Below are 19,876 nucleotides of genomic sequence, written 5' to 3'. Positions count from 1 at the left end.
CGCAAATAGGCATTGTACGCTTCCGAAAGTTTTTGAAGCATTTGATTGGTTATTTTTTTTAGCTTGAGCTTTGTGATGTGCAGTGTACGCTGTGATCCTACCCCTCAGTACAGCCTTCGAGGCGTGTCTAAAGAGATCTGGCTTGTGTTGATGTTGTGCATTATCTATAGTATAGTCTAGCCAATAGGAAAGTAATTGCTGGCGAAAATCAGTGTTATTATAGAGGTAAGAGGGGAATCTCCACGTTTTACGTGTGCCATCTGTAGGATTGGAATTTTGCATCAAAGAAATAGGTGTGTGTTCCGAAATGGTGATATGATGTATTATGCTAGAGGGAATAACAGATGTGAGGCCAGGGGACGTAAGGAAATAGACTATCCTGGACAAGGTATGGTGTGTTTTGGACATGCATGTGAAATTTCTGTCTTCCGGATTGCGTAGCCTCCAAAGATCCACCAATCCCAAGCCCTCCCTAAATCCCAAAGCCAGTTTAGCTTCGCTTTTTTGCCGTTGATAGTTAATACGCGGAATCTGGGAGAGCGAGGGTTCTACGAATCTATCCAGTGGTGACATTTGTGCCATATTAAAGTTCCCACCAATTATGGCTGGGAACTCGTTTTGCCTTGTGAGATGTGTCTGCAAGTGATGCCAGAACTGGGGGGAAAGAGGGTTTGGACCGTAAACATTACAAAGTAGATATGTTTCAGCGGCTATGTGAAGACTGGTAATTATATATCGCCCTTTTGCGTCTACATATGTATCGGTGAATGTGAGTGGAAATCCCATTCTGACTAATATCGCCACACCCCTTTTTCTACCCTCTGTTGATGTGTTCAGAATTTGCCCTACCCATCTAATCTTTAATTTATCATGCTCCTCTTGGGTCAAGTGGGTCTCCTGAAGGAGCGCTATGTCAGCCTGTATTGAATACAAAGGTATGGCTTCTGCATAAAATAGAAATACACAAAGACATCTGTGAGGACTGACCGTGAGTGCAAAACAATCCAGTATTTATCACTAACAGACATATTGTGTTTAATCGAAAAGGGGGACTGGTGTCTTGCTTAATCTTATTTGTGGTGAAGGATAAGGACAACCCAACTCCAAAGCCCAAGGTGAAAGTTGGTAGAGGTATTGGCGCTAAGAAGTTGGGCAGGAGGGTCCCCACACGTATGTGTAACCTGGAAGTATAACCCAGAATGTTAATCAGTGGAAGAACAGCAGTAAGTCTCCGAAGTGTGTAACAAAACAAAGTGGTCAAAACGTCACACAAAGATAGTTGTGGGGACTGTCTACATGCTGTAATTTATCCTAAAGTATCCGCCAATGTGTGTGCTGTCACTAAGCTAGAGGAAAGGTCACTATCCATCCTAGAACTAGCTGCGGAAGGGAACAGATACAATCTAACCCCGGATCCCATGGTAGCGGTCGGGAAGTATAGTCGTGCTAAGAGATATAGAATAAAGGTATTGACACAAAAAGGTAATATTAGGGGATAACCTGCAGCATGGGGTAGTGCAATAACGATAAAAGAGAAGACAGACATTAATACCCTCATCAAGGGCACTTGTGAAGACTGCCCTCGTGTGTTAAGTAACCCTGAGGTAGGTGCTAACAAGTTTGATGTCTCTAATCGGTCGGGGGCATCCCTGCCTAGTTCAGAGCTGGCTTTGGTGAGGGGCAGTAGCAGTCGAGCCACAGAGCCTAAAACAGCAGATAGTAAGTGTATGTGTCCTGAGAAACATGTGACGACGTCCCCAAAGCAGGAGTGTAACATCAAGGTGCAACCTATAATATAAGATAGTGCGGGAACAATAAAAAGTCTCAACATTAAACAGAAAGGAGAATACATTGATACGTTGCATAGAGACATTTGTGAGGACTGTCTACATATTTTGAATATATCTAAAGTAGTTACTGACAAATATGTTGTCTCTGGTCGAGAGGGGGGTTCACTATCTAGTCTGGATCCGGCTATGGGAAAAGACAGAAACAATCTAACCCTGGAGTCTAAGGCTGTGATTGGTAGCTATAGTTATGTTAAGAGATATGGTAGTGAAACATCTGCACAAATATGCAACAGTAAAGTGTAACCTGCAACAGAAAACAGTGCAATAACAATAAAAGCATTCTTGCCCCTTGTCTCACTGCCCTCCCAACATGGGAAGTCAGGGGAGAATGTGTAGCTTTGTTACACAGTTACCAGGGTTAGTGTCCAGTACATAGACCCCCAGAGTATCCGCGGGCCCAGAAGGCTATCCAGAGGATATTCTTAGTATAGGAGAGTCCCTGAGACATTAGTCTCTCCATATTGAGGCAAAAACAGTGATGGAACTGTCTGTCTCTGATCAGCGGACATCGCCTTGACCATCCATATCTAGGTATGTTTGGAGTTCCTTGGGGGTGCGAAAGAATTTAGCTCCAGTAGCTGTCTGCAATCTCAGCTTGGCGGGGTACAGCAGAGAGGCCTGTCTCCCCTCTTTATACAGGCGGGAGCACAGCGGGGCAAAATCTTTGCAGAGCTTGGTCACTTCCGTGGAGAAATCTTGAAAGATTAGAAGTTTCTTCCCTTCAAAAACCAGGTCTCCTGTGTGGGCTCTGTATGCTCGTAGCAGAGCAAATTTTTTTGGTAATTGAGACATTTGAAGATTACCTGATGTGGCCGAGAGTTTGTTGTTTCCAGGCCATTGTCTGGGCCTATACGATGAGCTTGCTCCACATCTAGAGGTAAATGGTCTGGGTTCATTTTCAGCAGCTTAGGAAGTTTTAACGTTGTGAATTTTAGCAAGTCTTTGTTCTTGACTGTTTCGAGGACCCCCACCACCCGAAGATTATTTCTCCGGCTATGGTTTTCGAGGTCGTCTACCTTTTCTTGCAGCGCTTGGTTTTGGCGTAGGAGCTGCCTCACTGAGGCGGAAGTTGATGTCTGTCTGTCCTCCACATCTGATATGCGTTCTGCTTGGATGATTCTTGTAGAGAATTGGCGTACCTCGCTAGTGAGAGTGTCTACCCCTGCCTGTAGGGACTCCATTTTCGGCAGGAAAAAAGATTTAAGTTCCTGAAGTAGGGCAGAGGAGTCTGTAACGAGTGTGTCTGAGGCTCTAGGGGAGGGCGGGGATTCAGCATGTACTTCAGTTGCAAGCCGCTTCTTGTCTAATTGTTTGTTCCTAGAAGCCATTTTTCCTGCCAGCGAATTAGAGATGGGTGCGAAATACTGATCTAGCCTCATGCAAAACTTGTGTTGGGTTGCTGGCAATAATAAGAAAGTTCAATCTCAGAAGCTGCAGAAGTTCAATGGATGGCAGTGCAGGACCGTATTTACACACGTACAAGGCCTCTCCCCAGCAGGCTAAAACAAATGTAATTTATGCTTTACTTTCCTCCTTCTCCCCTCTTTGCACAGTTCCAGAATAATGAAATGACCAGTTCTATAGATTAAGCCCTATGAATATGTATATAGATGGAGTATTCAAGGGCTGTGCCTTAAAAAGTTTACAAATTGGAGTCTCTGTGTGTAGGTGACTGTGGAGTAAGTAAGCTGCTTGTACAATGGGGGGCCAAGCACAGGACTGCAAAGTTTAATATGCTGCTTTCTTGTAAGAATCACAGTGTTCTATGCATTAGAGAATCTATGTGGGGCTGCAATACCCCACAGGGTCGCGTGGAAGGCTTTTGTTGTCAGGCAGGGATTTCACTTCCTATTGTTTTCCTTTTCCCTTTATCAGTTTTTGTTGTTTATGGTTAAATGTGACCAGCTCCGTGATCTGTATTGACTCATCCCTTCTTCAGCCACTTTCCGGCCGTGAATGCGTTCTCCTGCTAGCTCCGACAGAGCCGTTATGGTTGTCTGGGCGAGGGGGCCCGTTTCAAGATGGCGCCCGCAAACAGTGCTTTGTTGTGCACAAGTGTCTCCCAGGGGCAAGGGCGATATTCGGCCCTTCACACTGCTTGGCCGGTTGAGGCTTATGTTTAGGTAGAAGCCCAACAAGGCAGTTGTGTGGGAGGGCTGGCTGGCAGTGAAATTTATCAGTTTTTTAGAGCCTGAAGTGCGGAGCTCTGCTTCTTTGCTGCCAGTCGGATGCTCCGCTCACCGGAAGTCCCATATGTAGACATTTTTACCTTACAATGTTTCTTTAAATATTACACTGCTACATAGTGAGTAAAATCTATAACTATTAATTTTTGCCCTATATTTTGAAAGATATTGCTTGTACATAGATGTTGCTTATACTTTTAATACATTTTAAAATACCATATTTTTTCTAATGTATCACTTCTCTTTACTTATGAAAACTTGATGTTCACCTGATAAGTAATTTAACTTTTGCTTACCAGTCTCATTGAGGTTTTTCCATCTTCACCTGTATAACTGCTGAGTATTAAGTTTGTAACAAATTCTTAACATATATACCGGAGGATGAAATGTTTCACAATTGGCAGTGGATGATTGTTATGTAAGAAACACAGCCGGTGTTCTGTTACATTAGCCAATTCCTCAAATTAGCCAATTCCGTCACTTCCGGTGACGTAAAATCACCTGTGCGACTGCAAATTCTTTCACTACGCATTCGCTTCACCGTGTCACCGCATTCTCCAGTGCATCACCACATTTTAATCGCCGCAAGTCTGTCAGATCAGCCAAGTCTGACCAAACATTGAATCACTGTGCATGCACTCCACAGAAGAAGTTAATCTCTACAACAGAACTGCTTGCTAAGCAGACATACTATATATACGATTATTATTATTATCGGTTATTTGTAGAGCGCCAACAGATTCCGCAGCGCTAACGATTTATCCCATCTTCACTATATATTTTTTTTGCCTCTGCCTGGAGGGTGCAAGGGGGGCAAAAGACCACCTAGTAAACATCATTCCCCAAGATTGTCCGTAATAGGCGGGATCAGACTGATATACTACAGGAAAGTTCTACTCTGTGAAAAGCATTACTGGGCTAAAAAGAACAGGCTAACAATGTTATTGAGCTAGTTTTTTGTTCCTGTAAGTGCGCTTCTGTCTGTGTGTATTTGGGTTCAAGGGAGGTGCCCCGCCAATACTCTGGGATTCACCCCAAGTGAATCTTGGTGAATGAGGTTTACAACGTGGGATTTTCCACCCCCTCGAACCCCCCAGGCAGAGGCAAAAAAAGAGAGTGAAGATGGGGGTATTGCAGTGCATCATATATATGTTTGATGCAGTGACTCGATGAAGCGCATGTGCACTGAGAGAATTTGCAGTGAGACAGCTGAAGTGACGGAATTGGCAAATCGGAGGAGTTGGCTGATCTGCCAGAACACCGACACAAAGCCCCTGCCAAATGCTATATGACTACAATCAAGTGATCCCATAATTTAAAGTATTTGTTTTTCTTGATTGCATAGACAGAAAGATAAGAATAAAATGTTTTTAAAAAGATCATTATCAGATTGAATAATTTTTGCTGGCAGAATTTTGAGGCTGAAGCATGTGCGGTTGTGTCAGATGGAATTTGGGACTCCAGAGAGAAGCAACAGCTACTTCACAGTGCAATTTTGGAACATCTATATCAGCAGGGGCTTTTGACGGTGGCTGAGGAGCTTAGTCAGGTATATTGAGATTATATATTTGTTTCTATTGGATGTATGTGTTTATATAATTCTATATTTCCCCCAGCACTTTGCTTTTTATTCTTCTCTTTTTTTTTCTCTCTCTCAGGAATCTGCTTTGTGTATTGACCCAAATTTTAAGCAGCCATTTTTGGAGATGAATCAAATACTTGACGCTTTGGAAGCACAAGATCTCAGACCGGCCTTAGAGTAGGTATCAAACTATCTCAGCATAAAATGTTCTTTCTTCTTAAGAGCACATCAGAATTATTCTTTGCTGTTTTCTAGATGGGCTATTTCACACAGGCAGCGCCTTAGAGAGTTAAACAGCTCTCTAGAGTTTAGATTGCATCGGCTACACTTCATTAGCCTTCTGAGTGGGGGACCACATAAGCAAGTTGAAGCACTAACGTATGCTCGGCATTTCCAACCCTTTGCCAGTTTGCACAAGAAAGGTATGAACATCCTGTGGAGTACTTGTAAGAGAGGTTATTGTAGATCTGGTGTGTGTCATTATTTGTTTAGCAAGTCACTCTGCTTCTGGTTAAGATATCCAGGAAATGATGGGTAGCCTTGTCTACATTCGGAATGGGATTGAGAACTCCCCTTACTCTTATCTGCTGGATGAAGATCAGTGGTCAAGCATTAGTGAGCAGTTCACACGGGACGCATGCTGCTTGCTTGGTCTGTCAGTGGAGTCCCCTCTCAGCGTTTGGTAAGAAGAATTAAATGGGAACATATTAACAGATATGATATTGTAAAGTGGTGAAGTTATATATTTTTTTAATTTGCCCAGCTTTGCTTTGGGTTGCATTTCACTCCCGGTACTGAAGAACATTAAAGCAGTTATTGAGCAAACACAATGCACAAGTGTCTGGAGCCACAAGGATGAATTGCCAGTAAGTGTCTGATGATCATGTTTGTCAGCAGTATATATTACAGAACACCACATAACAAGTTCTCTATTTTACTAGATCGAGATAGACTTGGGCAAGAAGTGTGGGTTTCATTCTGTGTTTGCTTGTCCTATCCTGCGCCAGCAAACGTCTGACTCCAATCCTCCGATAAGGCTGGTCTGTGGGCATGTTATTTCCCGGGATGCTCTGAACAAGCTAATCATTGGGGGAAAGTAAGTTTTTCAGAGCTGTTTGTGTATAATGTAGTACAAATGTTTCCATTTTCTTAAAGGTTATTGAAACAAATCTTTACATTTACCACAAAGTACTGTAACTCAGAATATTGTAAAGCAATTAACAAGATAGCATATTTATGGCTGCACAATTCAGTTTTGTAGTTTTTCAGGAAAACATTGTTGGTATTTAATATAATCCTGCAACAAAATTTCCAGAGCTCCTATGGCTGGGTCAGACTTGCACTTCCTTGTTAGTGTAGTAATGGAATTATAGACTAATACCTTTAGCATCATCACTTGACATTATCATGGAAGTGAATAGTGGTAGATTTGTGGCAGCTTAGAGCTATATTTTACTTTTATGAACAAAATATGTTGCTGTCAATGCGTCTGCAAAACAAGGAATGTTAAAGCCATAATCAGAGGTAATGGCAAAGGAGGGCCCAATGGCACTACTGTCAATTAACTGGGAATAAAGTAACTGTAGATAACTAAGAAGTGCTTACAGTATCTTCTTCCTAGGTGGTATCTAATTAATAGATACTAGGTGCTGTGTACTAATCAACATAGAAAAGCAAAAGGAGATGGCACTCTCCACGGTTGTACACATAGATAGCACTCAAATTCCCAGAATAGTAAAATGGTGGATAGAGTTACAAGCGACAAATGCACTAGGTGAGTATTAAAATATAACTTTTATTGAGACTTTAAAAATTAAAAGGACAAAACAATTAAAAACACAGGAATTCTCTTAACTCAAATTAGAGCTACAGGAGAGTTACTAGAACTAAAATCCCTGTTAAAGGTGCACTGTGTACTCAAAGATAGCGTTAGTCTAGAAAATATAGATCCAGGGTCAACTATTGATCCATAGATCCTAGACTCAATGGCAATATATTGGTTATTGAGACACAGAAAGTTGTCATGAATGACTAGATGCTTGATTGACAGTTATCAGTAGTTAAAGAAAATGATTATGGTATATTGTGGTATACCATGTACATCAACAACTCAGAAATATCTTATCTGCTATAAATATATATTGTTTATCAATGGTTAATAGTTTGAGAGGAATTATAAATTACTAGATAGTCTACTGGACTTTATTCATTATCCTGTACACTATATCAATCATAGACAATTGTGGTCTGAGTCTGTACTTGCTAATGCTATATAACAATATTTAGTTTAGGAATAGATATCCTAGAGTCCTAGTAGTGAATATTATGATGGTATTGAGTTGTACAGTGCCAAAGTTATGCCCAGATAAATAAATACGGTTATTAACTGGATATACAATCAGAGTAAATTATATGTACTGATAATACTTAACTAGTATAGTGTATGGTACCTCTGCAATGACCTAGTAATATTGGTGTATCTTTATTAAATTAGTCTTGGCTGGTACCCCCTATAGTATAATGTAAATACTTAAAGTGATGTACGGTACCTTGAGATTGCCTTACTGATAAATACTGGCTACATTTCACTAAATCATTCACACTGTATATTTACTGGGTATCACATAAGTATACTGAAATTAGGTCAGTTATTTTATTTGTCCTCTAAACAAAAGTATTAACTTAGGTCATCAAATTCTAAAAAGCAGATTAAGTTCCGGAGGTTAAACGCAAACACACAATTAAATAAGTTGATTTTGACTATGTCATATATAGCTGAGACAACTGATGTGTGTCTCTAGGGATTGAGTGTTTGTTATGTCAGTATTTATCTCTTATCAGTAATTTGACCGATAACTAAAGTAAAGAGAAATTAAACTATCAAGTTATAAATTAAACGGCATAAGTCCTGAATGCATACGGGCTTATCCGTTAAACAACAAAGTAACCTAGTTTTAGTAACAATATTTCTCCTGCCTAACGCACACGTTTTTACACTGGTAATAATTGTAGTCTGCTGCTCATAAGGTTATTAGATTAATTCTAAGTCACACTGTGACAATTTAAGAGCAGGCTGTTTGCTACTTTATATTTGCTATTATTCATAACTTTTAAAGTTCCTGCAATTTAAAAAACCAAACTATCAGGAGCCCATTATCTCCCAACCTCCCCTGACATGTTTCGCCGAGAAACTCGGCTTTCTCAAAGGGTTTACGGAGGTTCTCTTAAAGGGAAACTCAATCAAAAATAAACTTTCATTATTCAGATAGAGCATGCTATTTTAAACAACTTTCCAATTTACTTCCATTAACAAAATGTGCACAATCTTTTAATATTTAAACTTTTTGAGTCACCAGCCCCTACTGAGCATGTGCAAGAATAAGTGTGTATGCATTTGCAAATGGCTGATGACTGTCACATGGTACGTGTATGCATTTGTGATTGGCTGATGGCTGTCACATGGTACAGGGGGAGTGGAAAAAGACATACCTTTTTAAAATTGTCAGAAAAAAAATCTACTACTCATTTGAAGTTCAGACTAAGTGCTATTGCATTGTCTTGTTTTCTTGCATTTGTTGATTATGCAAATCTACTGTGTTGACTGGTCCTTTAAGGCGGGTATTTATGCCTAGTGAATCTGTCTGATTGGTAGGACAGTTTTTCAAAACAACGAATCATGGGAAGTGTTTCTTTTATTGTATAATTAGTGAGCTCACTACTCATTGGATGTTTATAAACACTGGATGGTCTAAGCGTGATATATCTGTCAGTTCAAATATGACATTATGAGATCATTAGTTTTTAAGCTGTTACGTGTTTACTATCACATGCTGCCCTTGTAAAATGTTTTAAACATTTCATTGACTGCGGGTATGTGCTGATACTAATGCTGATAGTAACTATACACAGAATCCTCATCTCGGTATAATAAAACACAATGTAGTGCTCACATTTAAACATTGAGATCAAAATTGGCTGCAATAGCTACCAGCTTGGTGATACATAACCTAATGTTGTAGCCAATGAAACAGTATTATAATCCGTTTTACACATCTGGAAAGTTGTAAAAGTGTAGAATTTACATTAGATTGACTGACAACACCATAAAATCCCGTACTGTGTTAAAGTCAGCGTGACATAAATGTTAAAAAGTGATCAGCTCGGATTTCATATGTTTAGATGAATATAAAGGTAAAAAAGGAATAAGTTATTGGAACCGATCTATACTGTTTCAACTGATCGTAATCTATGATAGTGCAATGTATTGATGATAGCACTGCATTAATACTAAGTTACTATTGACTTAGATTTTTATCTTAGAATAAGATATGCTGAGTGATGACTTGCCTGTGAGTAGCAAAGGACCAAGTCCATATATATCTACCAATATAGAGGTAAACAAGGAAAATAAAGGACTTATCAAACACGAAATACTAGAAGTCCGGATTAATATGTCATACAGTAAAAGTTGAAACTAATTATGTTAGAAAGAGACTTAGAAATAGGTGATAATATTGAAGGAGTCAATATGCCATAATAGGTAATAATTTGTGCGATTTGTGCTAAATCTTAACCTACGTGCTTATTGAGTTACAATATAACGATAATAATACTGGTATTATAAATTCTATACATTCCTGCTGTGTGAGCCGTATTTCCCTATTAATATTAGTGGTTAAAATAAAAAGTTAAAAATATAAAAGTTTATTTGAATAAATATAAAAAATAATAACAAATAATAAAAGTGGCTAAGAGATGGACCTATTATTTAGTGTTGATATAATACAGATCATACGATGAAATATGGTTTATATACTAATAGACCCATAATATGTAACATCTAAGTGACAATCCATAACTGATATTTTAACTCTTAGAATCAGTTAGTTAAAACAATTTAGTGACATAGGTTTCTATCATAAATATTGTGTCTACTAATTTATATTAAACCTACATACTTAAGTAATACCACCATATTTGGCAAAATAATTTATAGGTGTTAAATTGAACCTCTGTGCAAAAATAAAATTATCTAGAAATAGTGTAAGTCCCTAATATTACTTTACCAAAGTAACTGTTGTTATACGATGTGATTATAAGTGAAGGAATGACAAGTGATAAAATTGGGGAATAGAATTTTTTTTTTCCTTGTGATGACTGAAAGCTGTGTATAAAATTATTATTGAAATTATTATAAACAAAATCTAATTAACTGTAATAAAACATTTGAAATATAAAAGACAATAACTAAATGTGTGTATTAAGAAAGGGTTTGCTCTTAAATATTAAAATATATGAAAAATCATATTGCCCTTCAAATATTCTCCTCTTATCTCCTGGAGTCAATTGACTTACATTGTCTATATATATATATATATATATATATATATATATATATATATATATATATATATATATATATATATATATATATATATATATATATATACATATAGTCCCTATTATTAAATTTACAACATAATTATAAATATGTAAAGTAATTATTATGTTCATTTAATCCTGCTGGTCGAACCAAATTCATTAAGAAAATCCATCTACTTTCTTGTTGTAATAGATTTTTTGTTAAATCACCCCCTCTTATTCCTAAACTTATTTTTATTGATCCCTGCACAAGTAAGTGTACCAGTTCTGCTCTGGTGGTGTCGCCAAAAATGATAGGCAACTGAGGTGATATTTTTGTTGTCTTGCAGGTCTTTAGCAGCATTTTTGATATTACGCAAATGTTCTTGTAAACGTGTACGGAGTTTACTTGTGGTCATTCCAATGTAAATTTTCGGACAGCCACATTTGATCATATATATATATATGACTCCTGATGAATTACAACTGATGTAAGTTTTGATATCATGCGATTTGCCAAATCTGTCCTGTATTTTTGAAATTTTAGCTATATGTTTACAGCTACTGCATGTGCCACACGGGTAAGAACCCCGTACTGTTTTTGTATTATTCCTTCTTTTCTTTTCTTCAAAGTGACTCGGACTGACCATATCCTTTAGGTTTTGGCTTCTTCTATAACTTACATCCACTCTGTTGCCCAGAAATTGTTTCAGTGCAGGGTCAGATTGTAGTATTTCCCAGTGTTTATTGATCACCTCAATAATTTGTTTGCTATTAGAATTATACGTCAAGATGAGTCTGGTTTTTCCATTATTTTTTTTCCTTTTTGGCTGCAATAATTCTTTTCTCGTAGTTAAGCGTGCTCTTTACTCGGCTTTCTTTATTGTGGTCTTACTATAACCTCTTTTCTGAAGTCTCTCTTCTACTTCTTTTGCTCTTTGAATAAAGCCTCTTCAGAGCAATTACGCTTAGTTCTCAAGAATTCGCCAATAGGAAGCGATTTAATGGTACTAGGTGCGTGGGCACTTGTACTGTAAAGCAATGTATTAGTGGCTGTAGATTTTCTATATAGATCCGTCCCAATCTGACCATTTGGTTTTTTGAAAATTAACAGATCAAGAAAAGGCACCTTGTCTTGACTTGTATGGTATGTTAATTTTATATTTAGGTCATTATTGTTTAGTTCCGTCAAAAATTAATCTAGTTTGTCTTTGGTGCCTTCCCAGATGAATATAATGTTGTCTATATATCTCAGCCACATTGGGATGAACTTTGAGTATTCATCATGATTGTCCGAAAATACAATAGTTTGCTCCCACCAACCTAGGAATAAATTTGCATAGGTTGGTGCGCAGGCTGTGCCCATTGCTGTTCCACGAATTTGAAGATAGTATCGATTGTTGAACACAAAGAATTGTGATTTAAGGTCTTCTTCGGATGACATGTCAAGATAGTATCTGACCGCCTGTAAGCCTAGTTTATGGCTTATACTCATATATAGAGCCTCCACATCCGAAGTGACTAGCCAGGTGTCATCTTTTAACCAAATGTCTTCCAAATGTTGTAAGGCTTCCATGGTGTCTTTAGTGTATGATGGTATTTGAGTCAAGAACTGACGTAATCTACTGTCCACATATTTGCTAGCTTTTTCTGTTAAGTTGTCTATTCCTGACACAATTGTGCGTTCGGGAGGGTGTTCTTTATTTTTGTGGACTTTAGGTATACAGTAAAAGGTAGAAATTTTTGGCTTTGTTACCATAAGAAATTGCTTTTCTTTAGCTGTTATGACACCATTTACTCTTGCATTCATTATTAAGTTTTGATATTTGTCTTGAAAGTCTTCTAGGGGACATGACCAGAGCTTTCTGTAACAGGTGATATCTTTCAATTGCCGTTCTGCCTCTTGCATATACATATTATTAGGCCAGATCACTATGTTGCCGCCTTTGTCGACCTGACGTATTACTACATCATCCCATTCTTTAATTTCTGCTAAGGCCTGTCTTTCCCCTTTGGATAGGTTAGTCGTTGATGAGTGGATTGCTAGTTGTGCAATTTCAGTACAGACAATTTCATAAAAAATTTGAATGCAAGGAGCATTGGAAAGTTTAGGTAGATAGTTGGATTTATTATTTAAATTAGTATGCCAATTTGCACTAATTGGAAGATCATTTTCAGATAATAGATCCTCTAAATCTTGTTAACTGTTTCTATCTTGTGTAGACAGATTTAACGGGCTTAAATCCACTTCAGAATTATCAGTTGAATTGTTTTGTTTTCTAAGGAGCAGTTTCCTAAGAAATAAATGCACATCTTTTATGATTTCAAATTTGTCAAGGTTGGCATTTGGGCAAAATGATAAACCCTTAGAAAGTAAATTTACATGATCTTGAGATAGGTTTATGATTTTTCATCCTCACTTTAAAGAAAGGGCTGGGTGCTCGTTTGTAAGGTTTCGCAGTTTGATGTTTGTCCTTGTTGTTTCTTACACGAGATACCCTTTTGTTTGCCCCTCCTACCTCTTCTGGTGGATCTGAGTTTAAACTGTCCCCTTCTAAAAAATCCTTTCGTTTACGAGTATTCATTGAAGTGGAGCCCTTAATAGGTTTAGAGGAGCAAGATGGTTCTTCACTTGCTGTGTCTATATCTTCAATATCTGTGTCCGATATATCACTTTCTATAATTTGTACTCTGCTTGGAGCATTTTTGGAATTGTTGGTATTAAATCTTTTCTTACTTTGGTAGTCATCCAGGTCTCTCTTGAATTTCCCTGTCTTAGTTTGTTTAATATCAGATTCATATTTGTCTAATTCATGTTGGTATTTTGTATGACGATTCAAAATCTTTCAGACTTTCAAATTATTTTAAATGCTCGTTTTGGGTAGTTATGATATCCTCTAGTCTGTCATATTCAGATTTGTCATGTCTTATCAGAATGTTCATTAACTTGTTTGAACACTCTGATAGAGCCTCTTCCCATTCGACATTAAAGGGACAGTTCACCCAAAAACTTTCTCCCCTTTAAATTATTCCCAATGATCCTTTTTACCTGCTAGAGTGTATTAAATTGGTTGCAAGTGGCTCCTTTACTCCTATTTCAGCATTTGAAATAGCTGATTTAGCTTGTGGTTTCCCAACCTATACTGAAAGTTTTGATACTGGCGTATACGCTATTGACAAGCCTAAGTAAATACAGCCAGCAGAAGAGATTACACCCTCAGTGGGGGGCAGGATAGTTAAGTAATAAAATGATAATTTTCCATTGTTCTCTCTATGTATTGAGTTGGTGTTTCAGACAAATATAAGATAAGGAAGCAAGTCTGTGTACATAAAAGTGATAACATAATGAGATCTGATATTACCTGAAGCTCAACCCATTGTAATAGGCTGTGGTTTCAAAGCACAAAACCAGCTACTTCAGATACACAAATAAACCCAAAAATGCAATTTCTCAAATATTTTATACTCTGCAGTTGGTATAACAAGTCATTTAAAATACATTTATGGAAAAACAATTTTACAGTGTACTGTCCCTTTAAGATCTGGATTTCTGAATTAAAACGCAGGGAATAGTTGAATTCTGAGACCTCGTGGAATCAAATTTTTTTTCTAGATACTTTTCCAAAAAATGATGGTTCCACCACACCTTATCCTGTTTGTATAAATTTTTATGTAGCTCTCTTAGCATTTTATCTAATGTATCAGAGTTTACTTTATTTGTCTCTAGTGGTGAATCGTTGAAAACTTCTTCCAAATCTGTTAATCTTTTTTTCTGTCTTGTGACTCTATCTAATTCCAATTTAGTAGTCATTATACTGGATTAATTTCCAGTTCAGTGTGCTCTATTGGTAAAACCTAGTAAATAGGCTGAAAACTTTATGGCAAAGGAGGGCCAAATGGCACTACTGTCAATTAACTGGGAATAAAGTAACTGTAGATAACTAAGAAGTGCTTACAGTATCTTCTTCCTAGGAGGTATCTAATTAATAGATACTAGGTGCTGTGTACTAATCAACATAGAAAAGCAAAAGGAGATGTTTTTAAAACAATTAAAAAACAATTAAAAACACAGGAATTATCTTAACTCAAATTAGAGCTACAGGAGAGTTACTACTAGTTATTTTCTTTTATATTTCAAATGTTTTATTACAGTTAATTAGATTTAATTTATAATAATTTGAATAATAATTTTATACACAGCTTTCAGTCATCACAAGGAAAAAAAAATTCTATTCCCCAATTTTATCACTTGTCATTCCTTCACTAAAATTTCATCACTTATAATCACATAGTATAACAACAGTTACTTTGGTAAAGTAATATTAGGGACTTACACTATTTCTAGATAATTTTTATTTTTGCACAGAGGTTCAATTTAACACCTATAAATTATTTTGCCAAATATGGTGGTATTACTTAAGTATGTAGGTTTAATATAAATTAGTAGACACAATATTTATGATAGAAACCTATGTCACTAAATTATTTTAACTAACTGATTCTAAGAGTTAAAATATCAGTTATGGATTGTCACTTAGATGTTACATATTAAGGGTCTATTAGTATATAGACCATATTTCATCGTATGACCTGTATTATATCAACACTAAATAATAGGTCCATCTCTTAGTCACTTTTTATTATATGTTATTATTATTTTTTATATTTATTCAAATAAACTTTTTTTATTTTTAACTTTTTATTTTAACCACTAATATTAATAGGGAAATACGGCTCACACAGCAGGAATGTATAGAATTTATAATACCAGTATTATTATCGTTATATTGTAACTCAATAAGCACGTAGGTTAAGATTTAGCACAAATCGCACAAATTATTACCTATTATGGCATATTGACTCCTTCAATATTATCACCTATTTCTAAGTCTCTTTCTAACATAATTAGTTTCAACTTTTACTGTATGACATATTAATCCGGACTTCTAGTATTTCGTGTTTGATAAGTCCTTTATTTTCCTTGTTTACCTCTATATTGGTAGATATATATGGACTTGGTCCTTTGCTACTCACAGGCAAGTCATCACTCAGCATATCTTATTCTAAGATACAAATCTAAGTCAATAGTAACTTAGTATTAATGCAGTGCTATCATCAATACATTGCACTATCATAGATTACGATCAGTTGAAACAGTATAGATCGGTTCCAATAACTTATTCCTTTTTTACCTTTATATTCATCTAAACATATGAAATCCGAGCTGATCACTTTTTAACATTTATGTCACGCTGACTTTAACACAGTACGGGATTTTATGGTGTTGTCAGTCAATCTAATGTAAATTCTACACTTTTACAACTTTCCAGATGTGTAAAACGGATTATAATACTGTTTCATTGGCTACAACATTAGGTTATGTATCACCAAGCTGGTAGCTATTGCAGCCAATTTTGATCTCAATGTTTAAATGTGAGCACTACATTGTGTTTTATTATACCGAGATGAGGATTCTGTGTATAGTTACTATCAGCATTAGTATCAGCACATACCCGCAGTCAATGAAATGTTTAAAACATTTTACAAGGGCAGCATGTGATAGTAAACACGTAACAGCTTAAAAACTAATGATCTCATAATTTCATATTTGAACTGACAGATATATAACGCTTAGACCATCCAGTGTTTATAAACATCCAATGAGTTGTGAGCTCACTAATTATACAATAAAAGAAACACTTCCCATGATTCGTTGTTTTGAAAAACTGTAATACCAATCAGACAGATTCACTAGGCATAAATACCCGCCTTAAGAGAACCTCCATAAACCCTTTGAGAAAGCCGAGTTTCTCGGCGAAACATGTCAGGGGAGGTTGGGAGATAATGGGCTCCTGATTGGTTTTTAAATTGCAGGAACTTAACTTTAAAAGTTATGAATAATAGCAAATATAAAGTAGCAAACAGCCTGCTCTTAAATTGTCACAGAGTGACTTAGAATTAATCTAATAACCTTATGAGCAGCAGACTACAATTATTACCAGTGTAAAAACGTGTGCGTTAGGCAGGAGCAGTATTGTTACTAAAATTAGGTTACTTTGTTGTTTAACGGATAAGCCCGTATGCATTCAGGACTTATGCCGTTTAATTTATAACTTGATAGTTTAATTTCTCTTTACTTTAGTTATCGGTCAAGTTACTGATAAGAGATAAATACTGACATAACAAACACTCAATCCCTAGAGGCACACATCAGTTGTCTCAGCTATATATGACATAGTCAAAATCAACTTATTTAATTGTGTGTTTGCGTTTAACCTCCGGAACTTAATCTGCTTTTTAGAATTTGATGACCTAAGTTTATACTTTTGTTTAGAGGACAAATAAAATAACTGACCTAATTTCAGTATACTTATGTGATACCCAGTAAATATACAGTGTGAATGGTTTAGTGAAATTTAACCAGTATTTATCAGTAAGGCAATCTCAAGGTACCGTACATCACTTTAAGTATTTACATTATACTATAGGGGGTACCAGCCAAGACTGATTTAATAAAGATACACCAATATTACTAGGTCATTGCAGAGGTACCATACACTATACTAGTTAAGTATTATCAGTACATATAATTTACTCTGATTGTATATCCAGTTAATAACCGTATTTATCTGGGCATAACTTTGGCACTGTACAACTCAATACCATCATAATATTCACTACTAGGACTCTAGGATATCTATTCCTAAGCTAAATATTGCTATATAGCATTAGCAAGTACAGACTCAGACCACAATTGTCTATGATTGATATAGTGTACAGGATAATGAATAAAGTCCAGTAGACTATCTAGTAATTCATAATTCCTCTCAAACTATTAACCATTGATAAACAATATATATTTATAGCAGATAAGATATTTCTGAGTTGTTGATGTACATGGTATACCACAATATACCATAATCATTTTCTTTAACTACTGATAACTGTCAATCAAGCATCTAGTCATTCATGACAACTTTCTGTGTCTCAATAACCAATATATTGCCATTGAGTCTAGGATCTATGGATCAATAGTTGACCCTGGATCTATATTTTCTAGACTAACGCTATCTTTGAGTACACAGTGCACCTTTAACAGGGATTTTAGTTCTAGTAACTCTCCTGTAGCTCTAATTTGAATTAAGAGAATTCCTGTGTTTTTAATTGTTTTGTCCTTTTAATTTTTAAAGTCTCAATAAAAGTTATATTTTAATACTCACCTAGTGCATTTGTCACTTGTAACTCTATCCACCATTTTACTATTCTGGGAATTTGAGTGCAATCTATGTGTACAACCGTGGAGAGTGCCATCTCCTTTTGCTTTTCTATAATCAGAGGTAATGTCTTCTGCTTCATCACATGGAGAATAGGCAGTACTCACTCTTCCTGGTCTGGAGATCAAAACAAGTGTAGTTTCCATTTAAGTAAGGAGAGCAAGCTGACTTTGTTTTCCTGATGCAGGATCTGGGTGGGTATACAGGATATATCAATAAAACTGCAGCTTATGTTGATACAAGAGCATGCTCACTAGCCTTCATTAGCCACAAACACATTAATATGCTTTTATGCTGTTTCATCGTGAAAATAAATATTATGGTTATAAAAGTGATTTTCTTTTTTCTGAACAAACTGATAAATATTCCCTATGTCCATTTGTCCCTCTAGGCTAAAGTGTCCGTACTGCCCTATGGAGCAGAATCCAGCTGATGGCAAACGCATCATCTTCTAACATCCAAACAAAATCAGACTGTCTCAAACGCAGCAATGTCACTTTTGTACTAGAAAATACTCAAGCAATTTACCATAATTACTATGGTTATTATTTTTGTTTTTTTGCTCTACAATCAATAGTTGATATAAATAATGTTTTTAAGAGGAAGGATCTGGATCATAGTTCTGCCCATGTTTAAATAACTTTGGCCAACAAATGAATGGAGATAGTCCATGGACACAAACTACCAATCATTTTAAAGTGTGACGACTTCAGGACTGGACAGAATTATAGCTGAGAAGTCTGAGCACTACCCTGGATAGTTTTTTTTATATTAAAAGTACATAGTCAAATCACTTTTTTTTTATAGTGTATACAAATAAAGTATGTTTTAATTTAAAGGAAAATATATTTCCTTTTGAAATCGGTTATTGCAGCTTTCTTAATATGGGTTAGACCCATAACAGAGCAGATATATATATATATATATATATATATATATATATATATACAGTATACATACATACAGTTGTATGCAAAAGTTTAGGTACCCCTGATAATTTCCATGATTTTCATTTATAAATAATTGGGTGTTTGGATCAGCAATTTCATTTTGATCTATCAAATAACTGAAGGACACAGTAATATTTCAGTAGTGAATGAGGTTTATTGGATTAACAGAAAATGGGCAATATGCATTAAAACAAAATTAGACAGGTGCATACATTTGGGCACCCTTGTCATTTTGTTGATTTGAATACCTGTAACTACCTAGCACTGATTAATTGGAACACACATTTGGTTTGGTGAGCTCATTAAGCCTTGAACTTCATAGACAGGTGCATCCAATCACGAGAAAAGGTATTTAAGGTGGCCAATTGCAAGTTGTTGTTCTCTTTGCCTCTCCTCTGAAGAGTGGCAACATGGGGGCCTCAAAACAACTTTCAAATTACCTGAAAACAAAGATTGTTCAACATTATGGTTTAGAGGAAGGCTACAAAAAGCTATTGCAGAGATGTAAGCTGTCAGTGTCCACTGTGAGGAACATAGTGAGGAAATGGAAGACCACAGGCACAGTTCTTGTTAAGGCCAGAAGTGGCAGGCCAAGTAAAATATCGGAGAGGCAAAGGCAAAGGATGGTGAGAACGGTCAAAAACAGTCCACATACCACCTCCAAAGACCTACA

At 36.4% G+C, this 19,876-nt stretch overlaps 1 protein-coding gene across 2 annotated transcripts in view; it reads left to right on the top strand.

The window, feature by feature from the left end:
• The window catches only part of RMND5B (required for meiotic nuclear division 5 homolog B), a 34,067-nt gene extending 14,970 nt beyond the window's left edge, over window positions 1-19,097 (top strand). For both annotated transcript variants that reach the window (XM_053719822.1, XM_053719823.1), the window contains exons 3-9: window positions 5,448-5,585; window positions 5,695-5,795; window positions 5,874-6,040; window positions 6,135-6,300; window positions 6,382-6,484; window positions 6,560-6,714; window positions 18,645-19,097. In XM_053719822.1, coding sequence (XP_053575797.1) covers window positions 5,448-5,585; window positions 5,695-5,795; window positions 5,874-6,040; window positions 6,135-6,300; window positions 6,382-6,484; window positions 6,560-6,714; window positions 18,645-18,708 — 894 coding nt within the window. In that variant the 3' untranslated portion in view covers window positions 18,709-19,097. The remainder of the gene's footprint in view (window positions 1-5,447; window positions 5,586-5,694; window positions 5,796-5,873; window positions 6,041-6,134; window positions 6,301-6,381; window positions 6,485-6,559; window positions 6,715-18,644) is intronic.
• The last annotated feature ends 779 nt before the right edge of the window (window positions 19,098-19,876 follow it).

This window comes from Bombina bombina, chromosome 6 (genome assembly GCF_027579735.1).
Source record: "Bombina bombina isolate aBomBom1 chromosome 6, aBomBom1.pri, whole genome shotgun sequence".
In the NCBI taxonomy this organism is placed as follows: domain Eukaryota; kingdom Metazoa; phylum Chordata; class Amphibia; order Anura; family Bombinatoridae; genus Bombina; species Bombina bombina.
Note: the sequence above shows the minus strand (reverse complement) of the source record. Positions and strands in the feature narration are given on the sequence as shown.